General features: G+C 40.3%; 1 protein-coding gene across 14 annotated transcripts in view; it reads left to right on the top strand.

The window, feature by feature from the left end:
- Positions 1-16,806, top strand: part of gabbr1b (gamma-aminobutyric acid (GABA) B receptor, 1b) — a 326,457-nt gene that overhangs the window by 40,180 nt on the left and 269,471 nt on the right. The window contains exon 2 of one of the 14 annotated variants that reach the window (XM_061833285.1): positions 6,316-6,382. The exons of 12 other annotated variants lie outside the window; for them this stretch is intronic. In XM_061833285.1, coding sequence (XP_061689269.1) covers positions 6,355-6,382 — 28 coding nt within the window. In that variant the 5' untranslated portion in view covers positions 6,316-6,354. Of the gene's footprint in view, positions 1-6,315; positions 6,383-16,806 lie in introns of those variants that run through there. One more of the 14 variants, XM_061833865.1, reaches the window with a different exon arrangement.

Genomic DNA, 16,806 nt, shown 5'->3' with positions numbered 1-16,806 from the left:
GTTTGCCGAAATCCATCGATCTTTTCAGCTAGTATTCAATAGAAATACCAATATTTAAATAAATGACCCCTGGTACGTTCATTCATTAACTATGATTGGGAAAAAAAAAAGGATGGAGTCATCTCCATTGAACGTACACGGAAGCGATTGCGGCCATACGTGAACCTCTCTGCTGGGACAGACGGTTTATTTTCATTTTTTAAATATGCATTGTTCTCAAATGAGCCAATTTGGCCTTCATAAATACTTCTTGGGAATTTGAGATTGAGAAGAATAATTCCTACCTGAAGTGAAGCGATCGCTACACTCTCGTGTGTGTATTTTGGTTGGGCAACATCCATCACGTTTAATTGTCGAAATCCATTGATATTTTCCTGTCTTTTGAGCAGGTATTCCATAGAATGATCTCTTTGAATATCTGTCTCATCTGTTGTGACAACCAACAGCACAACAAGTCTCAGGCAATTTTAAAAAACTGCTCTGGTTAAACAGCTCCAGCCGTGCTGAGCAACTAGGTTTGACCGCCAATATGGCACTGTGCAAAGTGTGACGTCACATCCACGAGCTCTATAGAGTAGGGGTAGCAAACCCACAGCTCTCGAACCGCATGCAGCGCTTTACGTGTTTTCATGTGGCTCTTATGATGGCACCAAAGCATATCGAAGTTCTGTTTTTATAATGTGTCAGCGCGTGCTTTGCTTGAGTTAATTATGGTAGTTGCGTGCACGCTTTGTTTGAGTTTATTACGGTTGTTACGGATATTGTGACAAAAACTCAGTGTGTGTGTGGGTGTTTGTGACTGTGTGAGCAGGTGTGTGCAGCAGGAGGGTGAGAATTAAAAAAAAAAAGTGTGCACAGGTGAAAAAAGTGAAAAGTTTAGTGATTGCACCCTTGAAAGGGTAACCGAGTAGTGATTTGGGGAGGACACATTGTTGAATGTGCGGAGGAGCCAATAAAGCCCTTCCAGCAGCAAATCAGTGGCTTTATTGTTCCTGCCACCCAGCTCAGTTGTGCAACGAGAGAAGGGAGTTAAGCTTGAGGAGGACAACCTTGGGATGAACTTTGGAGAAAATAATTTGCTCTCAAAATGCCTAGGAACAGTGCACAGTTAAAGGAAAATATGTGGATGAATACAAGATGTTTTTTTTTTTTTTTACCTAAATGGGAGCTCATTTTCGGTCGAGCACAATGGCCAGGTACTATGCCTTTTGTGTCAGATGTCTTTATTGCATTTCACAGCTTCAACTCTTCACTTTAGCTCACTCAATGCTAACATCGACCTGGAATTTCTAAAAGGGACTAACCTTCGGGTAGCAAGTTAGTCATTTTGAAAAATAAGACAAAAAACCAGATGCATTTTTTTTTATTTAAATAATGAAACATCCAAAAACTGTTTTGCATCGTGTCAACTGGCTTGTAACTTTTTAAAAATTACTTAGAAAACTTTACTTTAAAATTAAGTCTTATCGTGTTTGGTGTGTGACATTTACAATAAATCCAGGTGAGCGAAGATATGTGTGTGAAGAGGGAATGATGTTCATGTGTATGATGTGGCTCTTTTGCGCTTTCATGTGTATGATGTGGCTCTTTGCAGGAGCATCGTAAAAAATGTGGCTCTTGAGCTTTGACTGGTTAGCCCCCCTGCTATTGAGGGATTCATTGATGGTTTCCTGGCCAGATGTAAAGATTGATTGAAAGATTGCAATAATAAATAAATGTGATAATTTTAATAATAATTTAATTTGAAGTCATCTGTTTAAAAAGTTAATTGCAAGAGGGAAGAAGCTGTTGGATTGTCTGGTAGTTTTAGTTTGTATTGTTCTGTAGTGCCTAACCAAGGGAAGGAGCTGGAAGAGCTGGTGACCAGTATGTGGAGGGTCCAAGAGGATTTTAGATGCTCTTGTCTGAGTTCTGGCAGCCTACAAGTAACGACGATCTTTTCAGCAGTTTTGATTGTCTGCTGCAGTTGCAGTTTGTCCTTTTTTTTCACGGCTTCAAACTAGACTTTGATGGAGCTACATAGTACTGATTAGATGACCGCAGTGTAGAACTGCCTCAACAGCTCCTGTGACAGGCTGTGCTTCCTCAGAAGCCACAGGAAGTAAATCTTCTCCTGGGCCTTTTTGAAGATGGAGGATGTTTATGTACAGTGTGCACTTGCCCATTCGTGGTTCAGAAATAATGGAGGAAGAATGTATTTAATAACTTGTGCTTTTATTTAGATGAGTAATGATTAGTGTTCTCTGAGGAATCATCTTGTTTTTTAATTTGTCATGAACACATGCACACTACATTTTTCATCTGCATTTGACCCTTCACAGTACACAGTAAATACACACAAGAGCAAAGGGCAGTTTAAGCACCTAGAGGTGCTCCAAACCATTGAAGTCTGCTCTCTCGAATCTTGTCTCCAAAACATCCAACTTTGGCTGTCCCTCTAATGAGCTAATTTATAATCCTATCCAACCTGCTCACTCCGAGCAAGAACCTCAACATCTTCATTTCTGCTACCTCCAGTTCTGCTTCCTGTTGTTTCTTCAGTGCCACCGTCTCTAATCCGTACATCATCATCACCACTGTTTTGTAAACTTTGCCTTTCATCCTATCAGAGAGTCTTCTGTCACATAACACACCCAGACACCTTCCGCCAGCTGTTCCAACCTGCTTGGACCCGTTTGTTCACCTCCTTACCACACTCACCATTGCTCTGGATTGTTGACCCTAAATATTTGAAGTCCTCCACCCTCGCTATCTCTTCTCCCTGTAGCCTCACTCTTCCCCCTCCACCTTTCTCATTCACGTACATATGTTCTGTTTTACTTCAGCTAATCTTCATTCCTCTCCTTTCCATCTATAATAACAATAAATAATAAAGGATCTTATCTCAGTTTATCATGAAACTTCGTTTTCAAAAACGTAATTGAGGGATTTGGACACCAATTGAAAATTGCAATCGTTTACTAGTAACATGTTACTTTATTGTCATCTCCTCCGAGACGTTACCAGGAGGACCTTGATTTTTATATACCAGGAAGACCTTTATTTTTTACACCGGAACACAGGCAAGCAAGTTGACTCTCAGGTAGCACAACACAATTTTTCAGTGACTGGCAGTAGTTTTTGAGTAATGCAAGAGCGAGGTGGATTTACCGTAATTTCTCGTATAATGCGCAAATTTTTCCATATATATTTTCAAAAAGTCAATAGAGCGCATTATATTTAGGTATGGATGAAAAATAAAAAAGGCAATCACATTGTATAGTTGTGTACAGGTACATAGAGTGGTAAAAAAAAGGTATACATATACATTTTGATATGCTATTCGATGTCACATGTTGCATATTTATATTTATTACGGTAATGTGCACCACCAACCTGAGCTCTCTGACCTCCTCACAGAGCTTGCCATTTTACGATCGTTAATGTAGCATATTTAGCTAATTTATTTAGGTGATGTGAGTCTGCAATCTTTCAATTGTGATATTTACTCCCAGTAAATCTCAACACTAGTGGGTTATTTTATGAGTGAATTAGGGAATAAGATGAAGCACAGTTTGTATTATGATGTGGGGTGAATGCCTCTAAATTTTATATCAATAGTCATCTCATTTGCACTGCATTTACAGTAGATATTTCACCCAGTAAAAAGAAAATGTGAATTAAGCAAAATAATACAATACTCCTTAGTTTTGGGAGCAGCTGATCCTTTTCCACACCTGACTTATCATTCTCCATTAACCCGTATATTACTGCAAAATGTTGTCCCATTATGTCTGGTTGCCACTCCGTTGTTGGTCTTCATCACGTTCACGATCACGTTTGAACACTACTTTCTGGCCTCTAACTCAAGCTCTGACCTATTTGTGTTATAGACCTTACCTTTGACTCTCATATCTTGGTGTCTGTCTTCTATGACTGAGTACTTGTGGAACAAACTCAACCTGCTTGTAAAATGTATGGTTGAGGAACTGTTTGTGCATTGAGTTGTGCATTTAGGTCCAATTCTGTTACTGTTTATTATAATGTTGCTGTTATCACTGGAATAGGGAAGTTGACCCATTTGGCAACGAAAGCACACAGAACACATTCGTAGTTATTGTGGACAGTTTAAAACACTGTCATGTGACTCCTTCATTGCTTACAGATTTAAATAAAATGTCCGTTAGTTATTCTCTTGCCATCATGATCATCTGGTTCAAGAGGAGTTGCAATATTAATCTGGACAGGTCAGTAGAGGATTTTAATTTTGGAGAACTGTAGTTGAAACCAGAAAAATGCAGCTCTTTGGGGTGGCACAAGCCAGTGCAAACTGTATGCTGGTCCCCAAACTGTATGCCGGTCCCAAGTCTGGATAAATGTAGAGGGTTGTATCAAAAAGGGCATCTGGCTAAAACGTTTGCCCAAAAAATATGAGCATTTGTCGAAAGAATTCCATATTGGATTGGTTTTAGCCCGGGTTAACAACATCGGCCCTGCTGTGGTACTCTTTCTAGGCATGAAACCATAGTGTTGCTCGCAGATACTGACTTTTGTCCTGGGTCTACCCTCCACTACTCTTTCCCATAACTTCATTGTGTAGCTCATCAACTTTATTCCTCTATAACCTGCTCCTAAACTTCCAGCCTTATTACCTTTCCACCTGCTCTCTTGGATGCACAATATATCAACCTTTCTCCTCATCATATCAACCAACTCCTGAGCTTTTCCTGTCATAGTACCAACTTTCAAAGTCCCAACACTCAGTTGTAGGCTCTGCGCATTCCTCTTCTTCTTCTGTCAATGAATGTTTTTCTCCTCTTCTTTGCCTTTGACCTACAGTATCGGAATTTCCACAGACACCCTGCAGGTTAACGGTGCCGGGGGCGAGCGTTGTTAAGTGGGCCACAACTGATACGGTTTGGTATTCTTTAGATGAATGCTCATATTTGTTTGGCACAGTTTTATGCCAGATGCCCTTCCTGACGCAACCTTATGCATTTATCCAGGCTTAGGACCGGCCTACAGATTGCACTGAGTTGTCTGCATTATTGTGATCTCGAAATACTAAAATAACATTTTATATATTGTTACGTGTGAATTTAGACTAAAATCCCCTTTTAAAACCACCAAAATATGACAAAGCAGTTGTATTGCGTTTAAGACAATTTAATCACACACACAACACAAAAATAATCAAATAACTAACAGAATAGAAGTTCAAAGACCGAGTAGTTCAGCCAAGCTATGAATAGTCACCAGAGTTGAACAACCAGGCAAATGGTCTTTCCAGCGAATATTCCAAGTCAACAAATGTCCACAAATGTCCAGGGACAAAAGACAGAATGCAGTGTGGCGTGTACTTGTCTACTGGTCCAAAGAGTGGTGGTAAGAATCTCTGTTGACGGTCCTTCTCAGTCTACTCATATAGGCACTCCTCAGAACATTCCAGAATTCCGGATCACCAAAGAACCGCATCATAATAACATGAAAGTATAAAGAATAAAAATACACACACACAACACTCTGCTCCTTGGAAGGAAAAGAGGAGGAAAAGAAAGTTACAGAGAAACTTTCTGTTGTAATATAACTAAGCAACACTTTAAACATGACAGAATAAAAAATAGAATAAACAGAAAATAAAGAAACGAAAACACAGAAAAATACAACAGAAGTACCAAACATCAGACAAAACTTTACACCCTGTACAGTGTGCGTGCAATAGCCTCCATCTAAGCACTAACTGGTTGTACCCGGCCGTACCCTACAACATGCCCCAGGAATTCTACCTGGGCTTTTCCAAACTCGCACTTTGCCAGATGGACAGTCCGTTTCCCTGCCGACAGTCTCTCGAAGAACTCCTCTTCCATGCCGTAAACGATGACATCATCCATGTAGGCTTTGACACGTTCCAGACCCGATGTCAAGTTATTGACGAGCCATTGGAACCTTGCTGGGGCATTCTTCAAGCTTAACGGCATCACTTTGTATTGATACAGTTCAGGTGTAGCGAATGCCACAATCGTCTTTGCACGGTCCCTGAGCGGCACCTCCCAGAAGCCCTTCAGAAGGTCAAACTTACTCACGTATGGAGCTTGACAGACGTGATCAATGCAATCATCCACTCTCGGAAGAGGGTAGGAGTCAGCTCGTGACAGTGCATTGACAGTTTTCATGTTAGCGTAGCAGCACCAACCACCACCACCACGCTTGGGCACAAGGACACTAGGTGAACTCCATGGACTGTCACTGGTTTCAATAATGTCATTGTCCTGCATGTACTGCACCTCTTTCTGCAGAATCTACTCTTTGCAGGATTCATTGGGTGTTGTTTCGCAGGCACAGCATCACCCACATCTATCTGATGACTAACTAGGCATGTGCGGCCAGGCACATCTGGAAACAGGTGAGAAAACTCAAAAAGCAATTGTGACATTTCAAGTTTCTGGTCAGCTGACCAATGTCAATTTCTCATCCAGGTGAACTCACACATTAGAATTGCTCAATCTTGGTGAAGCATTATCACTCATATCATCCGACTTGACATCGCTAACAACATCATCAACATTGTCATTGATGCTTGCATCATCAACGGTACAATCAGTAACTGAAGAGGAGAGTGTTGTTGGAGTACAACTGACTTCAGACTTATCAGTAGGACCTGAGGACTTTGTAGATAAATCATCAGCCACTGAGGCTACAGAATGAACCTAGCATGTATCCGATAAATCACAAATGGAATCATTCGGCAAAGAAATCTTGGGGAAAAAATGTTGTTTGACATCGAAGGAGTTACTGCATAAAATGGAAAAATACCCGGAACGTCATACTCTAATTGCTCTGTATTGGGCGAACACCCTGGAGAAACAGTGACAATAGGATCAGCGCCAAACAGTGCCCCCATAAGATCGTTCCAGATCAACAAATCAAGACCCGGAACTGGAAGAGAGTTAAAGAGCGGGTGGCATATAAACATTCTAAAATAGATATTGTAATGAAAAATACATATAACAGTATTCACTTCAATGTCTATACGAAAAAAAAAGTGAGCGGAGAGCGCGTCATCCATGCATAAAGTTGCGCAATTGAGTGTCCCTCGACATCCAAGTGGTCGCCATATTAGTCGCGTCATCTGTCCTTGACGTCATCGTCACTTCCGCCGTTGAAAACCCGCCGTGCCTGCTACTATAGAAGCCGAACAACAGAGATATTCGTATTTTTCCGACGCCTCTTCTGCCACCGAAGCTCTTTTTGAAAAGGACAACACCACACAACCGAGTGAAGTTATCGGGGCAATATTACACTGTTTTTAGCCCTCGGGGCAATATTACACTATTGTTTCGAGCCATATTCAGATGATATCCAATCACGGCCAAACTGCTGCGATGAGCCACGATGGCTCATCTCCGCCGGCCGGTGTGGCTTATGACAGAGCCGAGCAGTGCTGCTTTAGTCACAGTCGAGCCGGAGCTCTTTATGCGCGCACGCGACTGAGTAACGCATTCTCGGATGGGTTCTTCAGAGCCGTCCCCATCGTAAAGCCCGACGCGCAGACTTCGCGGAAGATGTGACCGCCGAATTTCATATTTTCATATGCGGATCTTTTGCCACGTTATGAGAGAGACCGATTACGTGGTCCGCCCCAAACTATTTTTCTTTTTTTTTTTAGTTGCTGTATACACACCTACCTGTTATTTGAAACCCACGAAGCTCTCGTCCTCTGCAATCCATTTTTCACAACGAACAGGGTCTCTTTCAATTTTAGGAAGGGTAATTCCAGTCTCCCGAGTGTTCAAGCAATGTCCAGCAATGCAATGAGCTGGCATTTTGGCTAACACAAAGGAACAACGAGCTACCTTCGCGGAGGTAAAACTAATGGAAACAAACGAGTCCACGAGGGGGCGCCACTGTCCTTTACGTCACTTCCTGCTTTTCTCGACAACAAATTCCTGAGGATTTTCATAGTGGGAGTTACAAAAAGCTGTATACGTCAAAATCATGTTTTGTGGTGAAAAAACACATAGGACCATATTGGCTGTGGGGTTTTCATTAATAATATACCAAAAATCATCTGTTTGACGACACTTGAGCTTTAAGAACACCAACCCCAATTGTATCCGAAACCAAATCTGAAGTCAAATTCACAAAATGCAAAGGAGCAAGAGAATAGCCACTTATACCTTTAATAATAATATTTGAGTTAGCTGAAGAGTCTGCAGAAAAAGGCAAAACCTCCTTCATAATCAGAGAATGCAGAGCTTCAATATCCCTCAGAATAGTAACGGGCATTGGGGTAGAATTATCTCCTATAAGTGAAACCGGACCATTGTGAACAAAAGGCAAAAACTTCGCCAGAACTTCAGAATCTGAAAGTTCATTTTCAAAACCAAAACTCTCCTCAGAACCAAGGCTAAGGTGTGATATATGAACACGCATTTGGGGAAACTGTGGACTGATTTTTATATTTGAGGTTTTTGCAAGCAGATATCAAGTGACCAGGCTTCTTACAATAGGCACAGACAGGTCCTTGACCTTGAGAATTTGAACCTGTCTTACCATCTCTTGACTCTGTATGAGAAACAGTCTATGGGCGAAAAAATTTGGACTCTCCGGGAGACTGAAAAGAACTGTTGTGAGTCAAAAAATAATTATCTGCCAACACCGCTGCATCATTTAAGGTTTTAACATTCTGTTCATCCAAATAAGTCCTGAGATCGGAATGCAGACACTGCTTAAATTCCTCCATCAAAAATAACTGCCTCAAACTCTGCCAATCTGAAGTCCCCTATGAACTACACCACCCATCAAATAAAGTTTCCTTTTCCCTAGAAAACTCTTCAAAGCTCTCATCATCCCTTTTTTAAGTACTTCTAAATTCCCGACGGTACTCTTCGGGCACTCACTCATAAGCTACCAGTAGGGTCTTTTTGACAAAATCATAATCAGAACTTTGCTCCACAGAAAGGGCAGAATATGCATCCCAAGCTTTACCCTTTAAGACTATTTGCAATAGTACAGTCCATGACTCTTTAGGCCACTTGAGATTTTCAGCAACTTTCTGAAAACAGAGGAAGTATTTATCAACTTCTTTCTCTTTGAAAGGGAGGACCATTGTGGCACACCGTGTAATATCAAAAGATGAAAAACTAACTGAATCAGAGGACCTTTCAAGTTTCTTAAGTTCGATCTCTTTATCAAATTCCAATTTTTTAAGTTAATGTAAGGCAGAATGCAGTGTGGTGTGTGCTTGTCTACTTGTCCAAAGAGTGGTGGTAAGAATCTCTGTTGACGGTCCTTTTCAGTTTTCTTATATAGGCACTCCTCGGAACATTCCAGAATTCCAGATCACAAAAAAAATGCATCATAATGACATGAAAGTATGAAAGGAAAATAAAGAATAAAAATACACACATAACTATATATATATATATATATATTTTTTTTTTTTTTTTTTTCTTCATTGCTCAAAATATGCGGCACAGTTTCAGAGGCCGACACTTATTTTAATTGTCTAGTGAAATAGTGCTCTTTTTTTTCCATTGTATTGTAATATCCTTAGCAATGGCCAATGAGGAACAGGAATGACTACCGTTTTTTTTTTTTTTTTTTTTTTTTTTAGTTGCTTTTTTAATTAACACTGCGGTAGCACACCGAACTTTCCAACAACAACACGCTTCTCGGTTACACTCACGTCTCCCTTCCGTCAACCATGCTCTGCTCCCCTGTGCTCTGATGATGTGATTAGCAGCTGTGCCTCACAGATGGGATGTGACCTAGCGTTTAAAGAGAAATTCTGGGAGGAACTAGATGAAGTAGTTCTGAGCATCCCAGACACAGAGAGTTGTGATTGGTGCAGATTCTAATGGACATGTTGGTAAAGGGAACAGGAGCAATGAAGAAGTGATGGGTAAGTACGGCATCCAGGAAAGGAACTTTGAGGGACAGATGCTGGTGGCTGACAGATGAGATTAGACTGCAATCCCCATGGACCATGATGTTTGTAGATGGCATTGTGATCTGCAGTAAAAGTAGGGAGCAAGTGGAAGAATAGTTAGAAAGATGGTCATAGATGGAATCTATGTGCATGTATTAGAGGGGTGGACAGGGAAGTGTGAGCCTCTCGGGAGAAAAGATGGCAAGGGTGGAGGACATAAATTACTTGCGGTCCAGAGGAATGATGAATGCGGTAAAGAAGTGAATAAATGGGTCCCAGCATTTTGGAACAGGTAGAGGAAGGTGTCAGTCTCTGGTAGGATGAAGGGCAAAATTTACAAAACTGTAGTGAGCCCAGGAATGATGTACACATTAGAGACAGTTACACTCAAGAGATGAGAGGAAGCAGAGCTGTTAGTGGCGGAAATGGAGGTGTTGACATTCGCTCTAGGAGTCTCCTGGTTGGCCTAAAATTAGCAATGAGCTCATCAGAGGAACATACATGGTTAAATATTTCGGAGAAAAACGTAGAGACCAGACTTTGATGGTTTGTACATGTTCAGAGAGGGGAGAGTGAGTATATTGTATTGATAGAAGGATGATGATGATGGAGCTGCCAGACATGAGAGCTAGAGGAAGGCCGAAGAGAAGGTTGATGGATAACATGAGGGCAGACGTAAGTAGTTGGTGTTAAGAGAGGAAAATGCAGGAGATACTAGAGACCTGCATAGAAATTGATAGCACGCTGTGGTCACTCTTAACCGGACAAGCTAAAACGAAAAAACAACAGTTCAAACCAGGAAAAGCCAACTAAAGAGAGAAAGCATTTTTCATTGTTTGCACATACAGAATATGGCATCCAATTTGGTCTAAAACACACTTGAGAATAGAAATACAGTCCCATTGATATTTATGTAAAAATTAATTCCCAACTCATCTGAAACATGCATACACTGAAAAAAGGCTGTGTTTTAAAAGCTTTAGAAATAATTGCATAGCACTACTAATGGACAATGTAAGTCTCAGTCTAAAAAGGAGAAAGGAATATAGTGCAGTCTGTTCTGATATTCAGCTCAATGTCCCTCCAAGAATTTGCTTGGTGAACTGCTTGAATTTGTATTGGGTAAGGATTGTAAAATAGCATTTGACTCTGCATAATTTTGGTCTATGTTGCATTGAAAACATGCTTATTATGTTTTTAAACGTGACGTGAAGCTTATACATGCGTATTGAAGCTATGTGTGTCTCCCCCACCGTGTCAATGGAGGGACACACACACTGAGCTGTGATGGGAAACACACAAGACAAACCATCAGTGGTGCCTCATCCACACATAGGAGAGGGTGGATGTGAATGGTTGCTAGGCAACAGCACTACCGAGATTTGCTGCCTTTTGCAGTCAGGGGAGGACACTGCTGTTTGTATTGTGCAATTCTCTGAAATTTTTTTTGAATGACATCCAATAGAAGTAGTTGCTTATTTGCTTACAATTTAAGCTATATGGATAAACTATATTGTTTAGGTGGCATATACAAAAATGCATTTTCCTGTCCGTATGGTATCAATCAGTGGCTTGTGTCACCTCCCCAAGGTGTTTTACGTATGCACAAGAAGACCCCAGTAACTGTGCTGTGTACTGAGTGTCATTTTGCACATTTCTCCTTTGTGCCAGGAGCTGTAAAGGAAGTTGCACACTCTGGTCATATTCATTTAGTCATTTCAAATAGGCATGGCTGTGTATGATTGTACTGCCACATATCACTATCACTAAAATTATACCATACTGTGATTGCTGTTTTAGGTAAGAAATAAATGTACTCATCACTCTTTTGCAAGCAAGTGAGAGCTTACAAACAGTGAAAAGACCGTTAACTCAGAACACTTGATACATTAGATTTTTTTTATTTGTGTTAAATTGATACAAAGCCCCAATGTGTATGTGTGCGTGTGTTTATATATATATATATATATATATATATATAATATATATATATATATATACATCAGTTTTCTTAGTCGCTTATCCTCATAAGGGTCGTGGGAGTGCGGGATGGATGGATGGATCAGGTGGAATAGGCTAGAACTGTCAACCCTGAAACTATATAAAATGTGGAGTCTGGAAATGGTTACATGAGGCAAAATATTGCTGACAAAATTCAATAAAACAAGCCCATCTTTTGCCCGTGATGTGTTGTATTCATGCTTCTATTATTATCATTTCTGTTTTGTCCTTTTAGGATCATAACAACACAGAACCACAGAACACTGTATGTGTGGCTGTACACAGATACCTTTGTTCACCACAGAACAAACATTTTCACCAGTTGTTTTTAGTCTTTTCCTGTGTTCGCATTCTGTCAAATGGCTACATTAAGGTTTTCTCGATGTGCTCCACGAGCTGACTAATGTAACAATTTGGAGTTTGGATGCATTTCAAGTGCCGAGGGCAAGGAACTGTATTGCACTATTTAGAGCTGTTGTTGATTTCAAAACCTATGTTTGTTCTAGTAACTAGTAAACTGGTTATGTCCCCTCCTGCCATTATCACATTTTGGATGCTTCACAAATACATTGGTCCTCAGGCCATTGTTTATACAGGATCTAAAAGTAAAGCAAAGTCTTGATAAATATTCATTCGGCAAGTTTGTGTCGTAACATTCTCTGACTCTGAACTGGCATGCTGAGGGAGGCAGTGACAAGTCTGCACTTGGATTACAGTTGAAGTTACAGAGCAATGCCTATGCTTTGGTCCAATGGCTATTACAGAACGATTGAAAAACAACACAAAGTCACTAGGATCTTGAGTGCTTGAGCACATTTAATCAAAGCTTGAAAAATAACCACAAGCCTAAAAAAATGTGTTTGTGGCAGGGGGTGGGTGGTTGTCAGGAAATATCTAGGCTTCTGAATCCCAGCAGGCTAACTCATTGACAAAATTAATTTAATAAAAAAAAAAAGACAGCAGCTGTGTCAATTGACTCACTTGGCTTTGCACTTATGTCACTCCACCGCTTAGCTCCCACTGTTGTACAACACTGACAGTAATCACACGAACAGATTAGCTCTAGGCTCTCAAAACAGATGACATACTTGTTTCTATTCAATGAAGCGCATGTTTCAGATATTTTAGACATTTTCCACAGAATATTTGTGTTATATTTATATACAACCCCTCCTTGAGCCGTCGTCATATTATGGTGGAGGGGTTTGTGTGTCCCAATAATCCTAGGAGCTAAATTCTCTGGGGCTTCATGCCCCTGTTATGGTCACCCCAACCAAAAAGGTCACAGGTGAAGGACGAGACAAATCACGGCTACATAAACCCCGATGATGAATACAGTGTTCCCTTATTTAATGCAGCGGTTATGTTCCAAAAAAATAAATTCCTTTATTGGAAATCTGTCAAGTTTTTTTTATTTCTTCTCCTTTTTTTCCATTATATATTGTTTTTTGTTTACAGGATATGTTTTTTCATTTACAGGATGTTTTTTTTTTTCATTTACTGTGCATGCTTTCTCTTTACAGGTTTTTTTTCTAATTTACAGTTTTTTTTTGTTTTTTTTTTTTTTACTGGGTTTTTTTTCCATATATTTTTTTTTTCATTTCTTATATGTTTTAAGGCTGTTAAACCCCTAACCACACATTTTATAAACGTTTGTCACGTCATTAACATTTTCTCACATTTTCTAATTTAAACACTCAAATTTCAAACATTGTAGATAAGAAAAAATACACCACTGTATTCTAGAATGAAGCCAAAGATCAAAACCTGTTTGAGGCCAAAATATTTATTTGAGAAATAAACCTATAAATGTCCCTTGATCCATTTTCTTCCACTTTATCCATCACTGGCTATGACCATTTTCCCATAAAAATAAAAATATTATGGTTTTTAGAAAAAAAAATTGGAATAATCAATCGATGAGTTTGGACACACAAATCATTAATAGCGACTCAGGCATATCTTTACAGTTGCTCTGGCCGGCTGGCGCTCCTCTGCTGTCATGTCTTTTTCCGCTGAAGCGCCTTTGTGCAGGTGTGTGTCTGTGAGTGAAAAACAGTTGTGGGTCATTGTTGCCGGTCTTTTTTCTTCTGAGCGAGAATATTATTGTCAACACATGTCACCTTCGATTATGTTTGAGAAATGAAGCCAGGATGAAATGGCGCAGGACCTGCTGGCCACCCATAGTACCAAGGGTGGGTTACAATAAATAGATCAGAGCAACCAATATTGATTCAAGATTTGTACTACTTTTCAAAAGTCTGCAGCCTTTGTCACCATGTTCAATGGGTGCATCTACTACAATAATAAGTAACGGTATACTTTATGGAATTTGAACACGTGCATGATATACTGTACACTGTCACATTTATACTGTATTTGCATTTTTGGGCAAATGTTTCCATAATTGCGAGCTGATGTGAAATAGGAAATGTCCCACTCTGTTTTATTTTATTCCCAACTGAAAAAAATTGGATTAGATGGTTGTGTTTGAAATGCATTTCATCACGTCTAGGTTTTAGGACAGCTTTGTTTCAACTTCATACAAATTTGATTTATCAGCATATTGGCGTAAGGATAGCTGTGTTCATCAGTCTTCAATTCAAATTGTTTCTACATCATCGTGGTAGCATTAGGCTTTGGAACTAATTCCATTAATGCCACTCAATTTTCTATGACAATGCAGCTACCAGCTCACCGTTAGAAAATCCTATGTGCATGTGACTTTAGATGAAAACAAGCATCAAAACCACAGAAGATATAAAGAAATATAAATCAAATGTCACTTTCATGGGCGGAGCAGTTCTTGTAAGCACGTGAGCCGATGCATGTTTCTTATTTGTGCATTGAATTTTCTTTTGCAGAATTGCTGTAATGGCGTTTACCCGACTTTGACATTACATTATGTTTTTAGGCACGTAATACATGGGATGTTGCGGGTTTTGCACCAAGTTAGATTTTACCAGCTTGTAAATGTTATGAAAAGATGGCGCAAGGGGTGTCATGTTTCTGCCGGTCAACCCTGGCTGGGCAGTTCAGCTGCTCTGATTAGGAGGCGCACTCCTGCGCCTCCTTGGCAGTGATTACCCCGGTGTATATATGGAACCCAGTGGACGGTCTGGCTTTGCCAGATCGACATAACTCATGCCCCGTTCCTGCACACCCGTATTTCTGATCGTGAACCTGTGTGTACCGACCTCCGCCTGTTTTCCGTCCGACCCCGTAACCTTTGACACTCCTGCCTTCTTTGATCATTCTTCGTGTATCGACTCCTGCGCGCCAACGCGGACCTGCTCTCTACGCCCGACGTCCTGACTCCCGCTGCCCCACTTGACTGTCTGCCTGATCCCCGACTTTGGACCGGATAAACACTTCCCAAACTGCCTCTGCGTCTCTGGTGTCCTGCATTTGGGTCCTCCTCCGTCTCGATGGGTCGTGACAAGGGGCTGCTATCTTGATTTTTCTGTAAATGGCATTTAGCGGTTTTTGCGCCTTAACACTTTATAAAATAAACCCACGCACGTGCCCACATACAAATGGCTTGACAGCAATGACTTAAGACTTCTGTTTGACTTGCAAAGCAATGACCGGGTCGCACCACTGGCATTGCATACTAACTGACTTAATCACTGAAATAAGCTGCTTCATTCAAAACAGTGGTTGCAGACTTTTGAAAATAGAAGGTAAAAGATAAGTAGTTGTGCTTTTCCAAGTATTTACATGTTAACTTCATCCACAACTTTAACAATGGTACCATTTTGTTTGATTCTGCTTTTTTTTTTTTTTTTGCACAAAAGGTACAAGTGTGTGACTGATATTAATTCTGGTGTTTTGTTGCCTAGTTTTCGACTGAATTGAGTTTAAAAAAAATAAATAGCACTCAATCTGTTAAAAGCCAAATAGCAATCAATGAGTGAAAAACAAGCAGCCGTGAGGCAGAGAGAAAATCCAGAATCAACCAGTGCTTTTTACACACACACACTGACTTTAGTTAGTACAACAATTTATATTGTCCTGGAGAATAAACAGAAGACACATTGAACAGCTTGATCAATGAAAATCAGTAGCAGTAGACAGAAACATTGTGAAGGGTGTAAAGAAGGACCGCAAACTACTGTTAGTGACATCAATAACCCCTAGAGGTCAGATGTGTGGGTATCAAAGCACAATGTTTGGAAAGACTTGATGAACATAAGTACAAAAGCTGCACTGTAGAAGCAAACTACTCCTTTGCCACATATAACACCTGACACCTTCCTCCACGTGTTCCAACCTGCTTGGACCACCCTCACCATTGCTCTGGAGTGTGTGCTTAAAGTCCTTCACTCTCGCTTTCTCTTCTCCCTAGCCTCACTCTTCCCCCTTAACTCATCTCATGCTTACAATATACTGTATATTCTCTTACTTTGGCTAATCTCCATTCCTCTTTATTACAGTTCATGCCTCCCCGCTTTTAACTGTTCCTCCACTTGCTCCCTGCTTTCACTGCAGATTACAATGTCATCTGCGAACATTATGGTCCAAGGGGATTCCAGTCTAACCTCATCAGTCAGCTGATCCCTCACCACTGCAAACAGAAAGGGGCTCAGGGCTGATCCCTGATGCTGTCCCACATCTAAATTAAATTCTTCTGTCACTGTTCGACTATACACATACAGTGCATGTCCTGCACTTTTCCAAAAATACTTAACCATACTGTCCCAACTTTGTTGGAATTGGGTTTGTAAAAAAACAAACAAAAAAAACCTCAAAACAATGATTTTCAAATCATGTTGAACCTCTAATTGAAAAAACTACAAAGATATTTAGTCATCAAACTGCTAAACCTATTTATTTATTTTTGCAGATAATCATAAACTGAGAATTTAGAGGTGAGCTGTTCTGGGTGCGTCTCA

This window comes from Syngnathoides biaculeatus, chromosome 1 (genome assembly GCF_019802595.1).
Source record: "Syngnathoides biaculeatus isolate LvHL_M chromosome 1, ASM1980259v1, whole genome shotgun sequence".
Taxonomy (NCBI): domain Eukaryota; kingdom Metazoa; phylum Chordata; class Actinopteri; order Syngnathiformes; family Syngnathidae; genus Syngnathoides; species Syngnathoides biaculeatus.
This window is presented reverse-complemented; position numbering and strand designations above follow the sequence as displayed.